Source organism: Falco peregrinus, unplaced genomic scaffold (assembly GCF_023634155.1).
Source record: "Falco peregrinus isolate bFalPer1 unplaced genomic scaffold, bFalPer1.pri scaffold_42, whole genome shotgun sequence".
Classification (NCBI taxonomy): Eukaryota; Metazoa; Chordata; class Aves; order Falconiformes; family Falconidae; genus Falco; species Falco peregrinus.
Window position 1 is genome coordinate 1,820,946 of NW_026599609.1, and position 22,903 is coordinate 1,843,848.

At 52.9% G+C, this 22,903-nt stretch overlaps 3 protein-coding genes across 3 annotated transcripts; all 3 read left to right on the forward strand.

Annotated features, from left to right (window-relative positions):
* Window positions 1-2,814: 2,814 nt before the first annotated feature.
* LOC129783470 (urocortin-3-like) lies at window positions 2,815-3,285 on the forward strand. The gene has a single exon (XM_055793429.1). It carries the CDS (start codon window positions 2,815-2,817, stop codon window positions 3,283-3,285), a length of 471 nt encoding a protein of 156 aa, XP_055649404.1.
* Window positions 3,286-9,941: 6,656 nt separating this feature from the next.
* Window positions 9,942-12,363, forward strand: LOC129783503 (tubulin alpha-3 chain-like). Its single transcript, XM_055793459.1, has 3 exons — window positions 9,942-10,134; window positions 10,331-10,479; window positions 11,336-12,363. Exons 1-3 carry the CDS (start codon window positions 9,957-9,959, stop codon window positions 12,314-12,316), a joined length of 1,308 nt encoding a protein of 435 aa, XP_055649434.1. The 5' UTR covers window positions 9,942-9,956; the 3' UTR covers window positions 12,317-12,363.
* A 3,668-nt stretch (window positions 12,364-16,031) lies between these two features.
* On the forward strand, window positions 16,032-16,502 carry LOC129783469 (urocortin-3-like). Its single transcript, XM_055793428.1, has one exon. It carries the CDS (start codon window positions 16,032-16,034, stop codon window positions 16,500-16,502), a length of 471 nt encoding a protein of 156 aa, XP_055649403.1.
* The last annotated feature ends 6,401 nt before the right edge of the window (window positions 16,503-22,903 follow it).

The following is a 22,903-nucleotide window of genomic DNA, read 5'->3' on the forward strand; positions in this document are numbered from 1 at the left end:
TGAGGAGGTGTGCCAGGCCAATGTGATGGAGTGGCTCAGGAGGAAAAGCCATGAAAAGCCTCTGATAAGATATAGAGAAGGAGTGTTCATAAGCCTGTGGGGTAGGAGAATGGCTGGCTCCATGCTGCATGGAGTTATACACCACATTTGTTTGTTGTATACCCACTCCTCATTTTAATGCTGGGTTCTGTCTCAAAGTGAAGTCAGTCTCCCTCTGCCCCAGACCTCCTCCATACCCTGTAGCTACAGCTGCCCTCTGTCCTAATGGGGATGTGATTCTGGAGATGTTCCCAAAGTGATGCACTGGCAGGTACAGCCAGGGATGGTTAGAAGGATGGAGATGTGTTGCTGCCTCCTATAATTGGGAGGTGGAAAGAGCCCAGAGCTCATTGTTAGCTGCAGTTAGCCTAAAAAACCAGGGTGCTGGGAGCATGAATAGACAGTAGATGGGTCCTCCCATCTACTGTTGGGCTGAAGCCTCCTCTGTGCTCAACTCGCTGCTATGAAATTACCTCAGTGAAAATGTTAGGTATGGCCCACTGCTCTTGGGGAGGGTCATGATCCTGAGGGCTCTGCAAGGCCTTTTGAAGATATTCTGCCTCTCCACCCAGCAGCTCAGGACCAGGGTCCCAGGGAGAGCAGGGGTTGTAGACAAGGGTGAGAAATTTAGCAGCCTCTAAATTCATGCCACCCACCCTGCTAGCAGGGGCTGCCAGGATTTTCTTTTTTTTTTTTTTTTTTTGTGAGGGGGACTGTTCCTTCTGAGGCTGAAACGCAGCTGCAAAGGGGGAGGTTTTGGGGTAGGAGAAAGATCTTCATCCTGTTAAGCTTTTGCAAGCAAAAAACTAAGTCCCAGTGTTTACATGTCTGAACTGGGGCTGAAGGAAGGAGAGGTTTGGGCCCTGAATTGCTCTTGCATGGGGGCTGTGTGCCTGGGGAAAGGTTTCCTCCCCCGTGCTGCCTGGGTCGTGCCATGGCTGCTGCATGTCCTCTGTCTCTCTTCTGGACACAGGGCAGAGTTAAGGGGGTGGCTGTTGCCTGGGGGGGGGTGTGTGTGTGTGTCTCTGTGGGGTTTTGTGCAGGGGCATGCGAGGCAAAGGAGTGGAAATTAAACAGGTCCTTCAAATCCTGCCTGTACGACCTGCCCCATTCTCCCCCTCTGAGGGACTGCAAAGGGCAGGGTTAAGGGGATAAACCTGTCCCAGTCTCCCCCTCCACAGGACGGTGATGGACAGTTAAAGTGACAGCAGTTTCAGGGACCACGGCTCAGGGGGAAGAAGAGCAGGTCCAGGGTGACAACTCCTAGGGCAAGTGATTTGACTTGATTTTGATGGGTCTGAGGACATCTCCCCCACCCAGCAGCCCCTTATGCAGTGGTGCACAGCCTCCATACCCAGAAGATGCACATACTCCATCCCCAAAGACACAGACATCCATGGAGACCCAAGGGAGCCATCCTGCTCTGAAAGAACTTCCCACGGGCTTCCCCAGCCTCCCTGACACCTCCACACTCCTGTCCCCATGGGAAATAAATTAGCAGTTCGTGACCCCAAATCAGTGATGAAACCCCAGCCCCAGGCAGGGCCCTGCACCCCCGGGGACTGTCCCCTGGCCAGGGCTTGCCATGCGGTGCCCTTGCCACAAGGTGGGGTCTGAAGATCGGGAATGCCAGCACACCTCCAGGCGCTTGGAGGGGCCATGTGCCCTCAGGGCTGGCCCCAGGGACACTTTTCTGACCTCGACAGGGGCAAAGACCCTCACCATGAGATCCCCTGTGGCCTTTTCGGTGGTCTTTTTGAATGGTCGGGTGGGTATACAGGGCAATGGGTCGCTACTGGGAGAGACAGGACTCAGAGATGGGGAGGTTTTGTGGAGCAGGAGGGTTATCCCAAGGTTTTCAGTCCCCCTCAAGGCCCAGAAATGACTGTCTTTCAAGCAGGGAGTGACGCTGCTATGATGTTATTTTGGAGGTGGCCCCAGGTCCCCAGGCAGGGCTGTCCACAGGGGGACTGCACCCTAGATGGGCCATCAGATGGGGCAGCCCATCCTGAACGCAGGGTGGAGGGGGGTCCTGGGCATGGAGCCATGGGGTAACAGGCAGCCCTGGAGCACCCAGGGTCAGGGCTGGAGAAGGGACATGGGGCCATCACAGTGGACTGGTGGCAGATCACACCTCCAGCACTGGGGCTGACTGTCCCCCACTCTTCATGCCCTTTTCAGAAAGAGTTTTGTGAACAGGTGGAAGGGCAAGTTCTGGTTTCAAAGAGCACAGAAACATCTCTGGTGGCTTCAGACTGACCAGAGAGGAGCTGAAAGGAAAACCCACCTTTACAGCACCTGGTGGTACCCACAGTTACTCCATGGAGGAGTTAGCAAGGTAGAGAGGGCTGCAGGGAGGCTGCAATGAGATTCCTCCAGGCAAGGAGGTACCCACAGTAGAAACCATCTCTCCTGCAGCAGGCACTGGTGCTTCAGCAAATGGATGGCCAAATCCTTTCCTTCATGGAGACTGCAGCTTTGCAAAGCATTTTGGACATTCCACCTCCCACCCAGCACCCCAAAACCAAGGGCTGGGGGATTGCACCTTGGAGGAGGAGGCCCCAGGACAACTGATTCCCACCCACCTGTCCTAACCATTAGAGGGGATGGGGGAGACCTGGGAGGTGAAACCAAGAGTGCAGAATCTGGGAGAGGGACCCAGGTCTATGGGATGTGGGAGGATGGGGAGACAATGGTGCTCTATCCTGGGCCCGGCAGGATGCTCATGCCCATCTCTGCCCTCCCCTCACTCTCTCCATTGGGCAGGCCACCACAATGGCCCACACCAGGCTGCTGCTCCTCCTTGCCCTCCTCTGTGCTGCCGAGACTGGCCAAGCTCTCCACCTCTACAGCGCCGCCTCTATCTTCAGCTGCCTTAATGCGGCCCTTGCTGAAGCCCAGAAGAGCCGCCCAGAAGAAAACACCATCTTGGACAAGCGCAGTTTCGACTTGCCATCGCCAGAGGAGGTGTCAGATGAGGAGGTGGGGGAGGATGCGGTGGATGAAGAGATGGGGAAAAGGACGTTCCCAGGTGAAGGCCATTACAAATATGTCTCCCAGGCACAGGTAAAGGGGAAGACGTACCAAAACCGGGCCAAGAGCGACCGCCGCACCAAGGTCACCCTCTCCCTCGACGTCCCCACCAACATCATGAACGTTCTCTTCAACATCGCCAAAGCCAAGAACCTGCGGGCAAAGGCCGCCGCCAATGCTCACCTCATGGCCCAAATCGGGTGGCGGAAGTGACCCCCCACAGGGCAGGGGGGACTCAGAGCTGGGCTGGCTGCAAGGGGCCACCACCTGGCCCCAGCTTGCTGGCCAGACAGGACTGATGGCCGTGTACGATATCAGTGTTGTATATTTTTGACCCATAGAGCTACCTAACTTTCATACCTCTTCTTCCTCCTTCTCTCCTTCCCGATCTCCTCCATCCCTCCTCCTGGACATTTCCACGCGCGGGGAAGAGGCTTGTGTCTGCAGCAGGGCAAAGGGACGCATTGCCTCAGGAAGGTCTCTAATTAAAGCTACAATCTCTTGAGTTTCCAGTGCTTTGTTATCCCATCGCCTCCACTGGGTGCTCGATCAGGCCTGTCTGGGCCCACTGGGTTTCCAAAACCTCCCTCCAGCTCAACTTCACGGCCCTGTCTCCACCACCATCCAGACCCTACTCCCTCCCAAATTCTCCATACACAAGTTGTCCCTACACACAATCATTACTGCATTGGAAAGGGAAAAGCAAGAATGGGCAGGGGACCTCAAGAGGAATTTCCCAGTTTCCCCTTCTGGGGACTCTCTAGGTTTTAAGGTTGTTTTACAACCACTCCTTTCCCCACCAGCACCTTCAGCAGTTGCAGCTGGGACAGCATCAACCTTCCAATCCACATGGCCCTTCACAAGTGTTCCCAAGTCATCACTTGGCACTGGTCAGGGCCACCCCACGGCCTCAGGTGAGTCTGGACCCCAAGAGCTGCAGGTGCCTCCCTGGCTGCTCCAGATCCACCTCATGGGGTCTGTCCATGTTGCCCAGTCTATCCCTGCCCACCTTTCCCACCACTCTGCCTTTCCTGGTAGACCTCTGTACCGGTTTTTCAGTTGGTAGAGCTTCAGCTCCCTATGCGCAGACTTCAACATTCAACAACACAAACATTCACCCTGTTCTTTTCCACCTTCCGCTGAAGCCCAGCTCACCAAGCTCCCACCCCTTCACCTTAGACTATTTATCCCTTCCTCTAAATCTGCCATTCTCTTCACCTCCCAGCCCCGCTCCAAGATGAAACTTCATCTTCTGACCTCCATCTCTGCATGTAGCAGGCATGGGAGATGGAGAGAATTTGGCCTTTCTTTCCCAGAAGATGTTTATCAAAAGCAACAAAGCAGCTCCCACCAGCTCCATCTAGGGCATGGCCAGAGCACTCCGGGGGGACATTAAGAGGGGATAGATCTCCAGTTGAAGGGTTGGCAGATGGACTCACCAGCTCCATCTGAGGAGATGTAGGTGGAGGCATCTCCTCGCCGCCCCACCAAGCACCCAGAGGAGGCAACACAGCTGAATTCAGCCCCAGCAAGCCCATGCTCAGGTGGTCAAGGATCCTAGACGATCCACAGACCAGGGACTCAGGACCCAACCCCCAAAAGCAAAAACAAAAAAAAAGGAGTACACCAGGCCCTTCAGCATCTTCCTCTCATAGCACACATCTCCAGCAGACGACCCACCAACATGCCCACAGCATCTCTGTGCAATGGCCTCCTCCTGCCTCAGCTCCAAGGGTGTACAGGCGAGGTCTTTCCTTGTTGCAATCCGCTGTAGCCTTGCACTATATTGACCTTTAAGTACACTTTATGTATATAGCTTTATACATTTTTATAGCCCAACACCCTACACATCTATCCCCCACTGGTATGTTGAGCTCTCGTTCAGCAGGACATAGGCATTGTCCCCATTTTACACCCAGGGAAACTGAGGCACACACGCCCACTCACATCTGGTCAGGCAAAGCAGGGTACAGCAAAGTCAGACCTGTCTGGGCACCCAGCTGGACATACTCTCGTTCCTTTGTGGGGTCGTCCAGAGGTGCCCCAGGTTGTCAGAGTTCAGCCTTTTCTGGTGCAGAGATGTCTAGAGTAACCTTGGGCAGCAAGGAGCAACAGGGATTTGCTCAGAGCCGAGGGAGAAATCATTGCTCTGAGCAGAAAGTTGAAAAGACTTTCCCCTGTGCTCCCCGGTGAGCTCCAGTAAAGCACTGGTCCAGGCTGGGAACAGGCTTTTGTCCCCCACCAGCTGCCATGGGGATCTGCACCATCCCTGGTTTTGAGGTCCTTTTCCAGCACCAGGTTAGACAATGGGAATATCTCAGCCCCACTGGTGCCTGGAAATCAAAACATCACATGCCTGGGGCTCACGCTGAGTGAGCTCAGTGAGCTTCTGATCCCCTTTAATGAAGGCAATTAACATTGAAGTGACACCACGGAAGCAGATGAGCCAAGGTGTTTGCTGGCACCAGGCTGTGCTTGCACGTGCAAAGCTGAGACAGGGACAGCAGATACCAGCTGATAGTGAGTGATGGGGAAAGCAGAGATCCTCCATCCCCAGCTGCATCCCCGCCAGGGAGTCTCACACACACCCGGCACTGGCTTGGACGAACCCTCCCAAAATTAATCCTCCTTCTCAACCTCTGCCAAGCGAGACCAGGGGTTGCTTGGAGGGGCTGAAACACATGCAGATGTTGGAGGAGCCAGATTTCCTGAGGAAGCTGGATAGAAATAGGAGCACTGAAATCTCCATCAGCACCCATCTGTGCCTGGGAACATGTAGAGCCAAGGCTGCTGTGCTTGGAAAAGACATCATTGTTGATTGGGGTGATATGTGCAGTTTTGTAAAAGCCAGGTGAGGATTTGGTCTTTCCTGCCGTTTCATGCAGGAAGTCTTGGTATTGCACTCAAAAAGAGAGGTTTGCTCAGGCATGGGTGCACAGTTGCTGCACACTCACAACATACCTGCCTGCCTCCATTGCCAGGTCCCCTCCAGTCTCTTCATAATCCTTACCCCAGGCAGCCAGCTCTTCCCAGACCTCCAGGAATGCCCTCGTCCTCCTTCTCCTCCTCCACATGATAATGCTCAGAGGCTTCTTTCACCCACACCAGAGCAAACCAGAGATGCTGCAGTGATTTAGACAGCCCCCAAGGACAGCAGATCCTGAACCTCATCCTGGGATCAAGGAGGTCCCATGCCCATCTGGCTGAGGAAGGGATTCAGGCAGTGTAACTCAATGGGCATCAAGCATCTGGCCAAAAATGCACTCCCACTGTGCAAGGAGGTATCCACACTCACATCCATGGGGTCTTGGCTAAAAAAAACAAGATGATTTCCAGCAGCAACCACAGGCAGAGTTTGCCCATGCACCTCGGGACAGAGAGCAAGGGAACATGGCAGAGTTATATCAGGAGATGATCCCTAAGCAGGGTGGTGAGATGCACTTCAGGCTGCAGATACACCTAGAGGGAGCCATCCCTGGTGGCATCAAAGCCTGCTTCTGGGATGTCCTGTCCCATTCTTGGAATGTTTTGTCCCGCTCCTGGGATGTCCGGTCCTGCTCTGAGCTGGGCCAGCTGTAACCAACTCTTCCAGGAACAGGGCTAGCCCCGGCCACCCAGGAGCTCTGCATGGAACTCTGTCAACACGATTTGTGATATGAATAGGAGCACATAAAGATGCAAAAGCAACCCAATTATTTGAAGAAGGATAAGAAACTGCCCCCAGTTTCAGCCGCAGACCCACTGGCTGCTGGATGGGTGATTTGCTCTGCTCTATGTCCCTCTCACGTGCTTTTGCTGTGACTCTGGACTGTTGCCTTCCTGACCATTTTCTGTGAGTTGTGCCCTGGGGCAGTCCCATTTTCTGTTCCTCTTCTTAGAAGACCCCAACTTTCCCACTGAACCCAAGAGAGGTGGTAGGGCAGAGGGTAAACCACCCATATCCAGGGCACCAGACCATGAGACTTAGTAGGTCCCATAAAGCCCATCCCCATGTCTTAAGTCTAAATCAGATTTTACAACTTGTGTTTCTGGCCTCTGAGACATCCCATGTCCGTGAGGTTTTGCTTTTTTATATGCTGCACGGAGAATAAAACCATTGTCCATTTGCAAAGTGGTGGTCACATTGGTGCCCCTCAGTCCTGGCACTATGCCATATACTGTCACCTCTCTCCTTGTCTGTCCCAAGTCCCCCCAGACATCCATCAGCCCCACATCACAGAACAGCCTCAGCATCTCTGATGAATTTTTGCCACCTAACAGCTCTTATCCCTATCTTAGAGAAGGGACACTGAGGAACAGAAAAGTCCCATCTCCACCAGTGTTCCAGGACCACACAGGTCCTACATTCCCCTCTGGCAGTGAGGCCCATCTCCATGGGACAGGCTGGGGAGAGCTCCACTCTCTGCACTGTCAACGGCCTGGGGCCAGGAAAGGGGGATGCTGCAAAGTTCAGGCACAGCCAGGGCAGCTGGATTGCGTTCGATGGGCCAACACTGCCCTGGAGCTGGGAGAGCCCGGCTTCCTCATGGGGCACCAGTGCTGGAGAACCAATCCCAGCCCCATGACATCACCCCAGGGCAGGAGCCCCATTCTGCAACTCCTGTCCATCCCCAAGAGATTCAACAGACGTGCTGTTTGCATTTGGAAAAGGGCAATGGAACACAGAAAACACATTTCCAGCCCTGAGGATGGCAATGAAAGTTTTAAAAATTAGCATAATTCTTTAAATATATAAATAAATAATTCCACATGCTCCCCCACCCCCCAAAAATAACCATTCAAAGCTCCTTTTCTGATTTCACAGAAAGTGCTCTTAGACATCGTAGGGAAAGCAATTCTGAATGAATATTTAAAAGCCAAAGAAACTCCAAACTCTATGGGTTTGCAGGTGCAAATCCTTCAAAGAACCTTGATTACCCCACATGGCTATCCCTCCTGGAGCAGAAACACCTGAACCCTTTGCCAGCAGGTGGCTGCACAAGGAGGGGACAGGCGGGACCCCTCTAGCAGAGAGCCCAGCTCTACCTTCTATAAAAAGCCCAAGAGGGAGGCAGATAGGGTGTGCTCTCAGGGAGGTGGTTCTAAGTGTGGTAAGGGGTCCTGGAGGTTTGGAGCAATGGTGAGTAGCTGTGGGTCTGCTCTCTGATAGTCAGGGCTGGTCCTGCCTGGCTCTGCAGGAGGGTGAGGCTGGCGATGGCTTTTTTTTCCCAGTGAGATGTTTTGCCCCTGGCTGTGTGCTTCCGTGGGTGTAAAACTGGTTGTGGGGTATGGGGGAGCGTGTGAGCCCTGGACAAGGGGTTCCTAAAGGCGCAGAGCTTGTGCTTGGGCATGTCCAGTGCTGGGTTGGCTTTGCAAATGTTGGTGTCCCCCTCTTCCTGACCTAGGGAGGGCTACTCTGCTGAAATGCCTTCAGACCTGTTTATCCTTCTGTGTGAAGATATTTTGAAGGCATTGCTGGTGGTATTCAATACATGACTGAGCTAGGTGCCCATCTGGTGCTGCTGTGGGGCTGGGGCAGACCTGGAACAGGGGATGAAGGTCTCTCCTTGTGGAGACTGGTTCAGCATCCCTGTTCTGTCCTTGGCGTTGGGGGTGGCTAAGGCTGTCCTGGGACTGTTTAGGAAGAGAAGTGCAGTGGTGGTGGCTGAGGGCTGCTATATTAAACACCAACACTCAGGGCAGGACCCTCTGCTGTAGTGGAGGATGTTGCTGCCCTGTGTCTGTGCTTGGTAGGGGTCCTGCTGTGCCAGGCTTCTTGCAAGAAGATAACTTGAGAGTTGCTGTGCTGGTGCAGTGTCCTGCCTAGGCCACAGCTAAAAGCAGATGGTGAAGGCAGACTAAGGTTTGGGTAAGCCCATCTGACACTTTCTTATCTTGTAGCTCAGGGCTTCTTGAAATGGACGTGGTTTTTTTCCCTTAGTAAGCCTCAGTAGAAGTCTCTAGTCCAGTCTCTTTGAGCCCAAAAGCCTGGGTTTCACAGCCTCCTGTGTCAAGGAGTTCAACAGCACAACCACACTTTCTGTACAGGGACTCCTCTCTAGCCAAGCCAAGAGCAGTTGCTTTATGGGGCAATTACTAGTCTTGTATGGAGGTAATGAAGAAATGCTCTCTTGCTTGGATTCTCTCCAGCTGTCTCTAATCGGTGATCCTGCATAGCTGTATCTAATCTAAATGGAGATGAGAAACTACTCTGACAGTCAGTTCTTGAAGCTCAACAGCACTGGCTTCTCCCATCAGAGAGAAGCAGAGGGCTGCTGCTGCTGTCTGAGCCGGGAGAAGTCTGCCTGTACCTCCCTGGGAGGAGCATGGTGGGAGTGTTCCCACTGCTGCCTAAGGCTGGCTGGGCTGAATCATTCCCTCCTCTGCAGCTGAGAGCACCAGATACAGTACCTGGGAAGGCTGTCTGTGCCCTGTCTCCTGCCCCAAGGCAGGATCAGCAAAGCAAAGAGAAGAAACCATGAGCAGTTGGACCTGATAGCCACCATGTACTGTAGATTCAGCAGCTGGGCGTGGTGGCCTGCTTCTTGTAACAGGGCTCTTGAGCAATATGAGTGTTGGGATGCGGAGGGACCTGCCACAACACCCTGCTCTCTGCATCTGCCTTGCTGGGAGATTGCAGCATCTCTCTGAAGTGCTAATGCTTATTTGTGGGTTGTTCGGCAGCTCTCGGGTGCCTGCTACAGAGAAAGTGTCCTGGCTGCCACCAAGCTGGGTTAATGTTCCTCTTGTCCATAGGTTGTTAGCCACATGCTCTATAAAGACATTCAGAAGTGCCCGCTTTAGTCTAATTCCTCAGTGTACACTCCTAACTTTCTCTTCTCTTCTCTCCCATTCCTGTGCAGAGGGAGTGTATTTCTATCCATATTGGCCAGGCTGGTGTCCAGATGGGCAATTCCTGTTGGGAATTATATTGCCTGGAGCACGGGATTGAGCCAGATGGATTCTTCCCCAGTGAATTCCCAGGGCAAGCAGACTCTTCCTTTGGGACCTTCTTCAGTGAGACAGGATCAGGGAAGTATGTACCCAGGGCAATATTTGTTGACCTAGAGTCTACTGTCATTGGTAAGTCATGGAAGGTCTCCAAAACTCTTGGCGGTGGGGGCAATAACTTCTCTGTACCTGAAGTGTGGTGTTGGCCACCTAAACTCTTGGAAGCTAGCAGCCTCACCATGTAAAACTGCATCTAAATTAGTGCAAGTAACTTGGTAGACAGCAGATCTTATGCTAGTGACACTCATGAGATCTCAATCCCCTCCAGATGAGATCAGGACTGGGATCTACCGCACGCTCTTCCACCCAGAGCAGCTCATCAGTGGCAAAGAAGATGCTGCCAACAACTATGCTCGGGGCCGCTACACCGTTGGGAAGGAGATCATTGACTCTGTTGTTGACAGAGCTCGTAAAATGGTAAAAACCTTGTGGAGGGTCGTCTGCATAGCGCTCTGGTTGCTTTTGCCCTGGCTGTCAAGAGATGCAATGGGCTGGGTGGCTGGAGTGGAGAGAGGGAGGCAGTGGTGAGACTAAACCAAGCATATCTTGGTTGGCTTGAAAATGCCACTGTGACCTGGAGCAACACAATGGGATGCCTGTGGGTGTAGGCCTTGCTGCTTGGGACTTAAGGGGAAAACCAGGGACTCAAGATGCCCCCAGCTTAAGCAGGAAAAGAAGCAGCTGCGACTTGACTGTCCAGGCAAGAGGGCTTTCCCCTAATGTGTGTAGGGTTTGCTGTGTCAATCCTGATCCAAAATCTTATCCCAAACAATGTCACATCTCAGCTTCTGGATAGTGGCTCCCCTTAGACCTCTCTTCCCTAGTGTGATAGTGTCTGGAGCATAAGGTTTCACCCACACAGACCTCAGAAGTGCTGTGATAACACTTGATTTAAGTGGAAACTTGTAGTGACTTTCAGACTTCTCCTAATCTTCTTGACTGTTAGTATTGTGAGTCTCTCTGACCTAATATGTCACTCCCTCAGGCCAGGCCTCCTTTCCTCCAAAAGTAGAAGATAATGTAAAAGCAGCTTAATTTGCTGTGTCTAACAGATCCCACCTTCTAGAAGTGAGAGGGTTGTGTGTAAGCAGTAAAAAAAAAAAAAAAAAAAAAAAAAAAAAAACCAAAACCAAAAAAACCCAAAAAAAACCAAAACCCACAAACGCCCAAAGACTTGATCTTGATGGTTAAACACAGAACTTTAGCTTAAATCCAAGGACACCACAATAACTCCATTAACTCGGTCCTTCTGGTTCTTTCCCTGGTGCTCCAGACTGAGCAGTGCAGTGGCCTCCAAGGATTCCTGGTCTCCCATAGCTTTGGGGGAGGCACAGGCTCTGGGTTCACCTCCCTTCTCATGGAACGGCTCTCTGTGGAGTACAGCAAGAAGTCCAAGCTGGAGTTCTCTGTGTACCCAGCCCCACAGGTCTCCACAGCAGTGGTGGAGCCCTACAACTCTATCCTCACCACCCACACTACCCTGGAGCACTCGGACTGCTCCTTCATGGTGGACAACGAAGCCATCTATGACATCTGCAACCGCAACCTGGACATTGAGCGTCCCACCTACACCAACCTCAACAGGCTGATTGGGCAGATAGTCTCGTCAGTCACTGCCTCCTTGAGATTCAATGGTGCTCTGAATGTTGACCTGACTGAGTTTCAGACCAACCTGGTGCCCTACCCACGGATACACTTCCCGCTCACAACCTATGCACCCATCATCTCTGCGGAGAAAGCCTACCATGAGCAGCTGTCTGTGCCGGAGATCACCAATGCTTGCTTTGAGTTCTCCAACCAGATGGTGAAGTGTGACCCACGCCGTGGCAAGTACATGGCATGCTGCCTGCTGTACCGAGGTGACGTGGTGCCCAAGGATGTGAATGCAGCCATTGCAGCCATTAAAACACGCCGGTCGATCCAGTTTGTGGACTGGTGCCCCACAGGCTTCAAGGTGGGTATCAACTACCAGCCTCCCACGGTGGTGCCTGGGGGAGACCTGGCCAAGGTGCAGCGGGCTGTGTGCATGCTGAGCAACACCACGGCCATTGCGGAGGCATGGGCCCGTCTGGACCACAAGTTTGACCTGATGTATGCCAAGCGAGCCTTTGTGCACTGGTATGTGGGGGAGGGCATGGAGGAGGGGGAGTTTTCAGAGGCCAGAGAGGACCTGGCTGCCCTGGAGAAGGATTATGAGGAGGTTGGCAGGGACTCTGCAGATGGAGAAGATGAGGCTGATGAGGATGAGTATTAATGAACTGCAGTCTGTTCTTAATGAAGTCAGTCCTCTGTCATAAGGCTAAATTGGTTCTGAGTGCCTGGAGGTGCTAAAGGGTTGTCCTGAACAGCAATGCTACTGTTTGACGTATTATACCTTTTCTGCTTGCATAGTTTATGCTCTCATAGTGCACTTCTGTAGCATGGGTGTCTTGAGCTTTATCACACTGCTGTTTATTGATGAGTGAAGCTGAATAGGTGCCTGACTTAGTGTTGGGGACGCATCCTGCCTAGGCAGAGGATCTGGATTTCTAATCCAGGGGAATGTTGCAAGCTGCCTGCTTTGGCTAAAATGGCAAACTCTTGCTCTAGCTTTTACTGTAAAAGCACCTTTTAATTAGAAATGCACCTGTATACTTCTATGCAACTGTCTTTTTTTTTTTTTTATTTGAATAAAGATTTTCTTTCTCTGAGTTCTTTGGACTTAATGAAGATTTATTCTGTGGGGTGGTCCCTTCTGTGTGGATGTTGTCCTGGGGAGAACAGCAAATGCTGATAAGAGTGTGCTCTGGGCAGGTCATCTGTAAGGATCATCAACAATAATTATTGCTGTGAGGCAAGTGTCTTATATCCTGCAGGGACTTGTCTGTCTGGAGCTGGATGCTGTTCTTCTTGCCACCAAGAGCAGCTCGGAGGAAGCATGTCTGGGAGAACAGGGAACCCCCAGTTTGACCAGTGCCATTACAGGGAGTGGCACCTGGGCAAAAAGTACTTTTCTGGTGGGGCTTTACCTCACCATCTTTGGTAAAGCCTGTTTGTTGCCCGAGCAAGTACTGGCTGGTGGAGCAGTGCTGTAGCTGTAGACTGGGGTCTTGCTCAGGGGTTGGTGCAAGCATGAGCTCAGTCCTGTGCACCTGGGGTTGGAGTTTGCCCTGAGGAGGTGTGCCAGGCCAATGTGATGGAGTGGCTCAGGAGGAAAAGCCATGAAAAGCCTCTGATAAGATATAGAGAAGGAGTGTTCATAAGCCTGTGGGGTAGGAGAATGGCTGGCTCCATGCTGCATGGAGTTATACACCACATTTGTTTGTTGTATACCCACTCCTCATTTTAATGCTGGGTTCTGTCTCAAAGTGAAGTCAGTCTCCCTCTGCCCCAGACCTCCTCCATACCCTGTAGCTACAGCTGCCCTCTGTCCTAATGGGGATGTGATTCTGGAGATGTTCCCAAAGTGATGCACTGGCAGGTACAGCCAGGGATGGTTAGAAGGATGGAGATGTGTTGCTGCCTCCTATAATTGGGAGGTGGAAAGAGCCCAGAGCTCATTGTTAGCTGCAGTTAGCCTAAAAAACCAGGGTGCTGGGAGCATGAATAGACAGTAGATGGGTCCTCCCATCTACTGTTGGGCTGAAGCCTCCTCTGTGCTCAACTCGCTGCTATGAAATTACCTCAGTGAAAATGTTAGGTATGGCCCACTGCTCTTGGGGAGGGTCATGATCCTGAGGGCTCTGCAAGGCCTTTTGAAGATATTCTGCCTCTCCACCCAGCAGCTCAGGACCAGGGTCCCAGGGAGAGCAGGGGTTGTAGACAAGGGTGAGAAATTTAGCAGCCTCTAAATTCATGCCACCCACCCTGCTAGCAGGGGCTGCCAGGATTTTCTTTTTTTTTTTTTTTTTTTTGTGAGGGGGACTGTTCCTTCTGAGGCTGAAACGCAGCTGCAAAGGGGGAGGTTTTGGGGTAGGAGAAAGATCTTCATCCTGTTAAGCTTTTGCAAGCAAAAAACTAAGTCCCAGTGTTTACATGTCTGAACTGGGGCTGAAGGAAGGAGAGGTTTGGGCCCTGAATTGCTCTTGCATGGGGGCTGTGTGCCTGGGGAAAGGTTTCCTCCCCCGTGCTGCCTGGGTCGTGCCATGGCTGCTGCATGTCCTCTGTCTCTCTTCTGGACACAGGGCAGAGTTAAGGGGGTGGCTGTTGCCTGGGGGGGGGTGTGTGTGTGTGTGTGTCTCTGTGGGGTTTTGTGCAGGGGCATGCGAGGCAAAGGAGTGGAAATTAAACAGGTCCTTCAAATCCTGCCTGTACGACCTGCCCCATTCTCCCCCTCTGAGGGACTGCAAAGGGCAGGGTTAAGGGGATAAACCTGTCCCAGTCTCCCCCTCCACAGGACGGTGATGGACAGTTAAAGTGACAGCAGTTTCAGGGACCACGGCTCAGGGGGAAGAAGAGCAGGTCCAGGGTGACAACTCCTAGGGCAAGTGATTTGACTTGATTTTGATGGGTCTGAGGACATCTCCCCCACCCAGCAGCCCCTTATGCAGTGGTGCACAGCCTCCATACCCAGAAGATGCACATACTCCATCCCCAAAGACACAGACATCCATGGAGACCCAAGGGAGCCATCCTGCTCTGAAAGAACTTCCCACGGGCTTCCCCAGCCTCCCTGACACCTCCACACTCCTGTCCCCATGGGAAATAAATTAGCAGTTCGTGACCCCAAATCAGTGATGAAACCCCAGCCCCAGGCAGGGCCCTGCACCCCCGGGGACTGTCCCCTGGCCAGGGCTTGCCATGCGGTGCCCTTGCCACAAGGTGGGGTCTGAAGATCGGGAATGCCAGCACACCTCCAGGCGCTTGGAGGGGCCATGTGCCCTCAGGGCTGGCCCCAGGGACACTTTTCTGACCTCGACAGGGGCAAAGACCCTCACCATGAGATCCCCTGTGGCCTTTTCGGTGGTCTTTTTGAATGGTCGGGTGGGTATACAGGGCAATGGGTCGCTACTGGGAGAGACAGGACTCAGAGATGGGGAGGTTTTGTGGAGCAGGAGGGTTATCCCAAGGTTTTCAGTCCCCCTCAAGGCCCAGAAATGACTGTCTTTCAAGCAGGGAGTGACGCTGCTATGATGTTATTTTGGAGGTGGCCCCAGGTCCCCAGGCAGGGCTGTCCACAGGGGGACTGCACCCTAGATGGGCCATCAGATGGGGCAGCCCATCCTGAACGCAGGGTGGAGGGGGGTCCTGGGCATGGAGCCATGGGGTAACAGGCAGCCCTGGAGCACCCAGGGTCAGGGCTGGAGAAGGGACATGGGGCCATCACAGTGGACTGGTGGCAGATCACACCTCCAGCACTGGGGCTGACTGTCCCCCACTCTTCATGCCCTTTTCAGAAAGAGTTTTGTGAACAGGTGGAAGGGCAAGTTCTGGTTTCAAAGAGCACAGAAACATCTCTGGTGGCTTCAGACTGACCAGAGAGGAGCTGAAAGGAAAACCCACCTTTACAGCACCTGGTGGTACCCACAGTTACTCCATGGAGGAGTTAGCAAGCTAGAGAGGGCTGCAGGGAGGCTGCAATGAGATTCCTCCAGGCAAGGAGGTACCCACAGTAGAAACCATCTCTCCTGCAGCAGGCACTGGTGCTTCAGCAAATGGATGGCCAAATCCTTTCCTTCATGGAGACTGCAGCTTTGCAAAGCATTTTGGACATTCCACCTCCCACCCAGCACCCCAAAACCAAGGGCTGGGGGATTGCACCTTGGAGGAGGAGGCCCCAGGACAACTGATTCCCACCCACCTGTCCTAACCATTAGAGGGGATGGGGGAGACCTGGGAGGTGAAACCAAGAGTGCAGAATCTGGGAGAGGGACCCAGGTCTATGGGATGTGGGAGGATGGGGAGACAATGGTGCTCTATCCTGGGCCCGGCAGGATGCTCATGCCCATCTCTGCCCTCCCCTCACTCTCTCCATTGGGCAGGCCACCACAATGGCCCACACCAGGCTGCTGCTCCTCCTTGCCCTCCTCTGTGCTGCCGAGACTGGCCAAGCTCTCCACCTCTACAGCGCCGCCTCTATCTTCAGCTGCCTTAATGCGGCCCTTGCTGAAGCCCAGAAGAGCCGCCCAGAAGAAAACACCATCTTGGACAAGCGCAGTTTCGACTTGCCATCGCCAGAGGAGGTGTCAGATGAGGAGGTGGGGGAGGATGCGGTGGATGAAGAGATGGGGAAAAGGACGTTCCCAGGTGAAGGCCATTACAAATATGTCTCCCAGGCACAGGTAAAGGGGAAGACGTACCAAAACCGGGCCAAGAGCGACCGCCGCACCAAGGTCACCCTCTCCCTCGACGTCCCCACCAACATCATGAACGTTCTCTTCAACATCGCCAAAGCCAAGAACCTGCGGGCAAAGGCCGCCGCCAATGCTCACCTCATGGCCCAAATCGGGTGGCGGAAGTGACCCCCCACAGGGCAGGGGGGACTCAGAGCTGGGCTGGCTGCAAGGGGCCACCACCTGGCCCCAGCTTGCTGGCCAGACAGGACTGATGGCCGTGTACGATATCAGTGTTGTATATTTTTGACCCATAGAGCTACCTAACTTTCATACCTCTTCTTCCTCCTTCTCTCCTTCCCGATCTCCTCCATCCCTCCTCCTGGACATTTCCACGCGCGGGGAAGAGGCTTGTGTCTGCAGCAGGGCAAAGGGACGCATTGCCTCAGGAAGGTCTCTAATTAAAGCTACAATCTCTTGAGTTTCCAGTGCTTTGTTATCCCATCGCCTCCACTGGGTGCTCGATCAGGCCTGTCTGGGCCCACTGGGTTTCCAAAACCTCCCTCCAGCTCAACTTCACGGCCCTGTCTCCACCACCATCCAGACCCTACTCCCTCCCAAATTCTCCATACACAAGTTGTCCCTACACACAATCATTACTGCATTGGAAAGGGAAAAGCAAGAATGGGCAGGGGACCTCAAGAGGAATTTCCCAGTTTCCCCTTCTGGGGACTCTCTAGGTTTTAAGGTTGTTTTACAACCACTCCTTTCCCCACCAGCACCTTCAGCAGTTGCAGCTGGGACAGCATCAACCTTCCAATCCACATGGCCCTTCACAAGTGTTCCCAAGTCATCACTTGGCACTGGTCAGGGCCACCCCACGGCCTCAGGTGAGTCTGGACCCCAAGAGCTGCAGGTGCCTCCCTGGCTGCTCCAGATCCACCTCATGGGGTCTGTCCATGTTGCCCAGTCTATCCCTGCCCACCTTTCCCACCACTCTGCCTTTCCTGGTAGACCTCTGTACCGGTTTTTCAGTTGGTAGAGCTTCAGCTCCCTATGCGCAGACTTCAACATTCAACAACACAAACATTCACCCTGTTCTTTTCCACCTTCCGCTGAAGCCCAGCTCACCAAGCTCCCACCCCTTCACCTTAGACTATTTATCCCTTCCTCTAAATCTGCCATTCTCTTCACCTCCCAGCCCCGCTCCAAGATGAAACTTCATCTTCTGACCTCCATCTCTGCATGTAGCAGGCATGGGAGATGGAGAGAATTTGGCCTTTCTTTCCCAGAAGATGTTTATCAAAAGCAACAAAGCAGCTCCCACCAGCTCCATCTAGGGCATGGCCAGAGCACTCCGGGGGGACATTAAGAGGGGATAGATCTCCAGTTGAAGGGTTGGCAGATGGACTCACCAGCTCCATCTGAGGAGATGTAGGTGGAGGCATCTCCTCGCCGCCCCACCAAGCACCCAGAGGAGGCAACACAGCTGAATTCAGCCCCAGCAAGCCCATGCTCAGGTGGTCAAGGATCCTAGACGATCCACAGACCAGGGACTCAGGACCCAACCCCCAAAAGCAAAAACAAAAAAAAAGGAGTACACCAGGCCCTTCAGCATCTTCCTCTCATAGCACACATCTCCAGCAGACGACCCACCAACATGCCCACAGCATCTCTGTGCAATGGCCTCCTCCTGCCTCAGCTCCAAGGGTGTACAGGCGAGGTCTTTCCTTGTTGCAATCCGCTGTAGCCTTGCACTATATTGACCTTTAAGTACACTTTATGTATATAGCTTTATACATTTTTATAGCCCAACACCCTACACATCTATCCCCCACTGGTATGTTGAGCTCTCGTTCAGCAGGACATAGGCATTGTCCCCATTTTACACCCAGGGAAACTGAGGCACACACGCCCACTCACATCTGGTCAGGCAAAGCAGGGTACAGCAAAGTCAGACCTGTCTGGGCACCCAGCTGGACATACTCTCGTTCCTTTGTGGGGTCGTCCAGAGGTGCCCCAGGTTGTCAGAGTTCAGCCTTTTCTGGTGCAGAGATGTCTAGAGTAACCTTGGGCAGCAAGGAGCAACAGGGATTTGCTCAGAGCCGAGGGAGAAATCATTGCTCTGAGCAGAAAGTTGAAAAGACTTTCCCCTGTGCTCCCCGGTGAGCTCCAGTAAAGCACTGGTCCAGGCTGGGAACAGGCTTTTGTCCCCCACCAGCTGCCATGGGGATCTGCACCATCCCTGGTTTTGAGGTCCTTTTCCAGCACCAGGTTAGACAATGGGAATATCTCAGCCCCACTGGTGCCTGGAAATCAAAACATCACATGCCTGGGGCTCACGCTGAGTGAGCTCAGTGAGCTTCTGATCCCCTTTAATGAAGGCAATTAACATTGAAGTGACACCACGGAAGCAGATGAGCCAAGGTGTTTGCTGGCACCAGGCTGTGCTTGCACGTGCAAAGCTGAGACAGGGACAGCAGATACCAGCTGATAGTGAGTGATGGGGAAAGCAGAGATCCTCCATCCCCAGCTGCATCCCCGCCAGGGAGTCTCACACACACCCGGCACTGGCTTGGACGAACCCTCCCAAAATTAATCCTCCTTCTCAACCTCTGCCAAGCGAGACCAGGGGTTGCTTGGAGGGGCTGAAACACATGCAGATGTTGGAGGAGCCAGATTTCCTGAGGAAGCTGGATAGAAATAGGAGCACTGAAATCTCCATCAGCACCCATCTGTGCCTGGGAACATGTAGAGCCAAGGCTGCTGTGCTTGGAAAAGACATCATTGTTGATTGGGGTGATATGTGCAGTTTTGTAAAAGCCAGGTGAGGATTTGGTCTTTCCTGCCGTTTCATGCAGGAAGTCTTGGTATTGCACTCAAAAAGAGAGGTTTGCTCGGGCATGGGTGCACAGTTGCTGCACACTCACAACATACCTGCCTGCCTCCATTGCCAGGTCCCCTCCAGTCTCTTCATAATCCTTACCCCAGGCAGCCAGCTCTTCCCAGACCTCCAGGAATGCCCTCGTCCTCCTTCTCCTCCTCCACATGATAATGCTCAGAGGCTTCTTTCACCCACACCAGAGCAAACCAGAGATGCTGCAGTGATTTAGACAGCCCCCAAGGACAGCAGATCCTGAACCTCATCCTGGGATCAAGGAGGTCCCATGCCCATCTGGCTGAGGAAGGGATTCAGGCAGTGTAACTCAATGGGCATCAAGCATCTGGCCAAAAATGCACTCCCACTGTGCAAGGAGGTATCCACACTCACATCCATGGGGTCTTGGCTAAAAAAAACAAGATGATTTCCAGCAGCAACCACAGGCAGAGTTTGCCCATGCACCTCGGGACAGAGAGCAAGGGAACATGGCAGAGTTATATCAGGAGATGAGCCCTAAGCAGGGTGGTGAGATGCACTTCAGGCTGCAGATACACCTAGAGGGAGCCATCCCTGGTGGCATCAAAGCCTGCTTCTGGGATGTCCTGTCCCATTCTTGGAATGTTTTGTCCCGCTCCTGGGATGTCCGGTCCTGCTCTGAGCTGGGCCAGCTGTAACCAACTCTTCCAGGAACAGGGCTAGCCCCGGCCACCCAGGAGCTCTGCATGGAACTCTGTCAACACGATTTGTGATATGAATAGGAGCACATAAAGATGCAAAAGCAACCCAATTATTTGAAGAAGGATAAGAAACTGCCCCCAGTTTCAGCCGCAGACCCACTGGCTGCTGGATGGGTGATTTGCTCTGCTCTATGTCCCTCTCACGTGCTTTTGCTGTGACTCTGGACTGTTGCCTTCCTGACCATTTTCTGTGAGTTGTGCCCTGGGGCAGTCCCATTTTCTGTTCCTCTTCTTAGAAGACCCCAACTTTCCCACTGAACCCAAGAGAGGTGGTAGGGCAGAGGGTAAACCACCCATATCCAGGGCACCAGACCATGAGACTTAGTAGGTCCCATAAAGCCCATCCCCATGTCTTAAGTCTAAATCAGATTTTACAACTTGTGTTTCTGGCCTCTGAGACATCCCATGTCCGTGAGGTTTTGCTTTTTTATATGCTGCACGGAGAATAAAACCATTGTCCATTTGCAAAGTGGTGGTCACATTGGTGCCCCTCAGTCCTGGCACTATGCCATATACTGTCACCTCTCTCCTTGTCTGTCCCAAGTCCCCCCAGACATCCATCAGCCCCACATCACAGAACAGCCTCAGCATCTCTGATGAATTTTTGCCACCTAACAGCTCTTATCCCTATCTTAGAGAAGGGACACTGAGGAACAGAAAAGTCCCATCTCCACCAGTGTTCCAGGACCACACAGGTCCTACATTCCCCTCTGGCAGTGAGGCCCATCTCCATGGGACAGGCTGGGGAGAGCTCCACTCTCTGCACTGTCAACGGCCTGGGGCCAGGAAAGGGGGATGCTGCAAAGTTCAGGCACAGCCAGGGTAGCTGGATTGCGTTCGATGGGCCAACACTGCCCTGGAGCTGGGAGAGCCCGGCTTCCTCATGGGGCACCAGTGCTGGAGAACCAATCCCAGCCCCATGACATCACCCCAGGGCAGGAGCCCCATTCTGCAACTCCTGTCCATCCCCAAGAGATTCAACAGACGTGCTGTTTGCATTTGGAAAAGGGCAATGGAACACAGAAAACACATTTCCAGCCCTGAGGATGGCAATGAAAGTTTTAAAAATTAGCATAATTCTTTAAATATATAAATAAATAATTCCACATGCTCCCCCACCCCCCAAAAATAACCATTCAAAGCTCCTTTTCTGATTTCACAGAAAGTGCTCTTAGACATCGTAGGGAAAGCAATTCTGAATGAATATTTAAAAGCCAAAGAAACTCCAAACTCTATGGGTTTGCAGGTGCAAATCCTTCAAAGAACCTTGATTACCCCACATGGCTATCCCTCCTGGAGCAGAAACACCTGAACCCTTTGCCAGCAGGTGGCTGCACAAGGAGGGGACAGGCGGGACCCCTCTAGCAGAGAGCCCAGCTCTACCTTCTATAAAAAGCCCAAGAGGGAGGCAGATAGGGTGTGCTCTCAGGGAGGTGGTTCTAAGTGTGGTAAGGGGTCCTGGAGGTTTGGAGCAATGGTGAGTAGCTGTGGGTCTGCTCTCTGATAGTCAGGGCTGGTCCTGCCTGGCTCTGCAGGAGGGTGAGGCTGGCGATGGCTTTTTTTTTCCCAGTGAGATGTTTTGCCCCTGGCTGTGTGCTTCCGTGGGTGTAAAACTGGTTGTGGGGTATGGGGGAGCGTGTGAGCCCTGGACAAGGGGTTCCTAAAGGCGCAGAGCTTGTGCTTGGGCATGTCCAGTGCTGGGTTGGCTTTGCAAATGTTGGTGTCCCCCTCTTCCTGACCTAGGGAGGGCTACTCTGCTGAAATGCCTTCAGACCTGTTTATCCTTCTGTGTGAAGATATTTTGAAGGCATTGCTGGTGGTATTCAATACATGACTGAGCTAGGTGCCCATCTGGTGCTGCTGTGGGGCTGGGGCAGACCTGGAACAGGGGATGAAGGTCTCTCCTTGTGGAGACTGGTTCAGCATCCCTGTTCTGTCCTTGGCGTTGGGGGTGGCTAAGGCTGTCCTGGGACTGTTTAGGAAGAGAAGTGCAGTGGTGGTGGCTGAGGGCTGCTATATTAAACACCAACACTCAGGGCAGGACCCTCTGCTGTAGTGGAGGATGTTGCTGCCCTGTGTCTGTGCTTGGTAGGGGTCCTGCTGTGCCAGGCTTCTTGCAAGAAGATAACTTGAGAGTTGCTGTGCTGGTGCAGTGTCCTGCCTAGGCCACAGCTAAAAGCAGATGGTGAAGGCAGACTAAGGTTTGGGTAAGCCCATCTGACACTTTCTTATCTTGTAGCTCAGGGCTTCTTGAAATGGACGTGGTTTTTTTCCCTTAGTAAGCCTCAGTAGAAGTCTCTAGTCCAGTCTCTTTGAGCCCAAAAGCCTGGGTTTCACAGCCTCCTGTGTCAAGGAGTTCAACAGCACAACCACACTTTCTGTACAGGGACTCCTCTCTAGCCAAGCCAAGAGCAGTTGCTTTATGGGGCAATTACTAGTCTTGTATGGAGGTAATGAAGAAATGCTCTCTTGCTTGGATTCTCTCCAGCTGTCTCTAATCGGTGATCCTGCATAGCTGTATCTAATCTAAATGGAGATGAGAAACTACTCTGACAGTCAGTTCTTGAAGCTCAACAGCACTGGCTTCTCCCATCAGAGAGAAGCAGAGGGCTGCTGCTGCTGTCTGAGCCGGGAGAAGTCTGCCTGTACCTCCCTGGGAGGAGCATGGTGGGAGTGTTCCCACTGCTGCCTAAGGCTGGCTGGGCTGAATCATTCCCTCCTCTGCAGCTGAGAGCACCAGATACAGTACCTGGGAAGGCTGTCTGTGCCCTGTCTCCTGCCCCAAGGCAGGATCAGCAAAGCAAAGAGAAGAAACCATGAGCAGTTGGACCTGATAGCCACCATGTACTGTAGATTCAGCAGCTGGGCGTGGTGGCCTGCTTCTTGTAACAGGGCTCTTGAGCAATATGAGTGTTGGGATGCGGAGGGACCTGCCACAACACCCTGCTCTCTGCATCTGCCTTGCTGGGAGA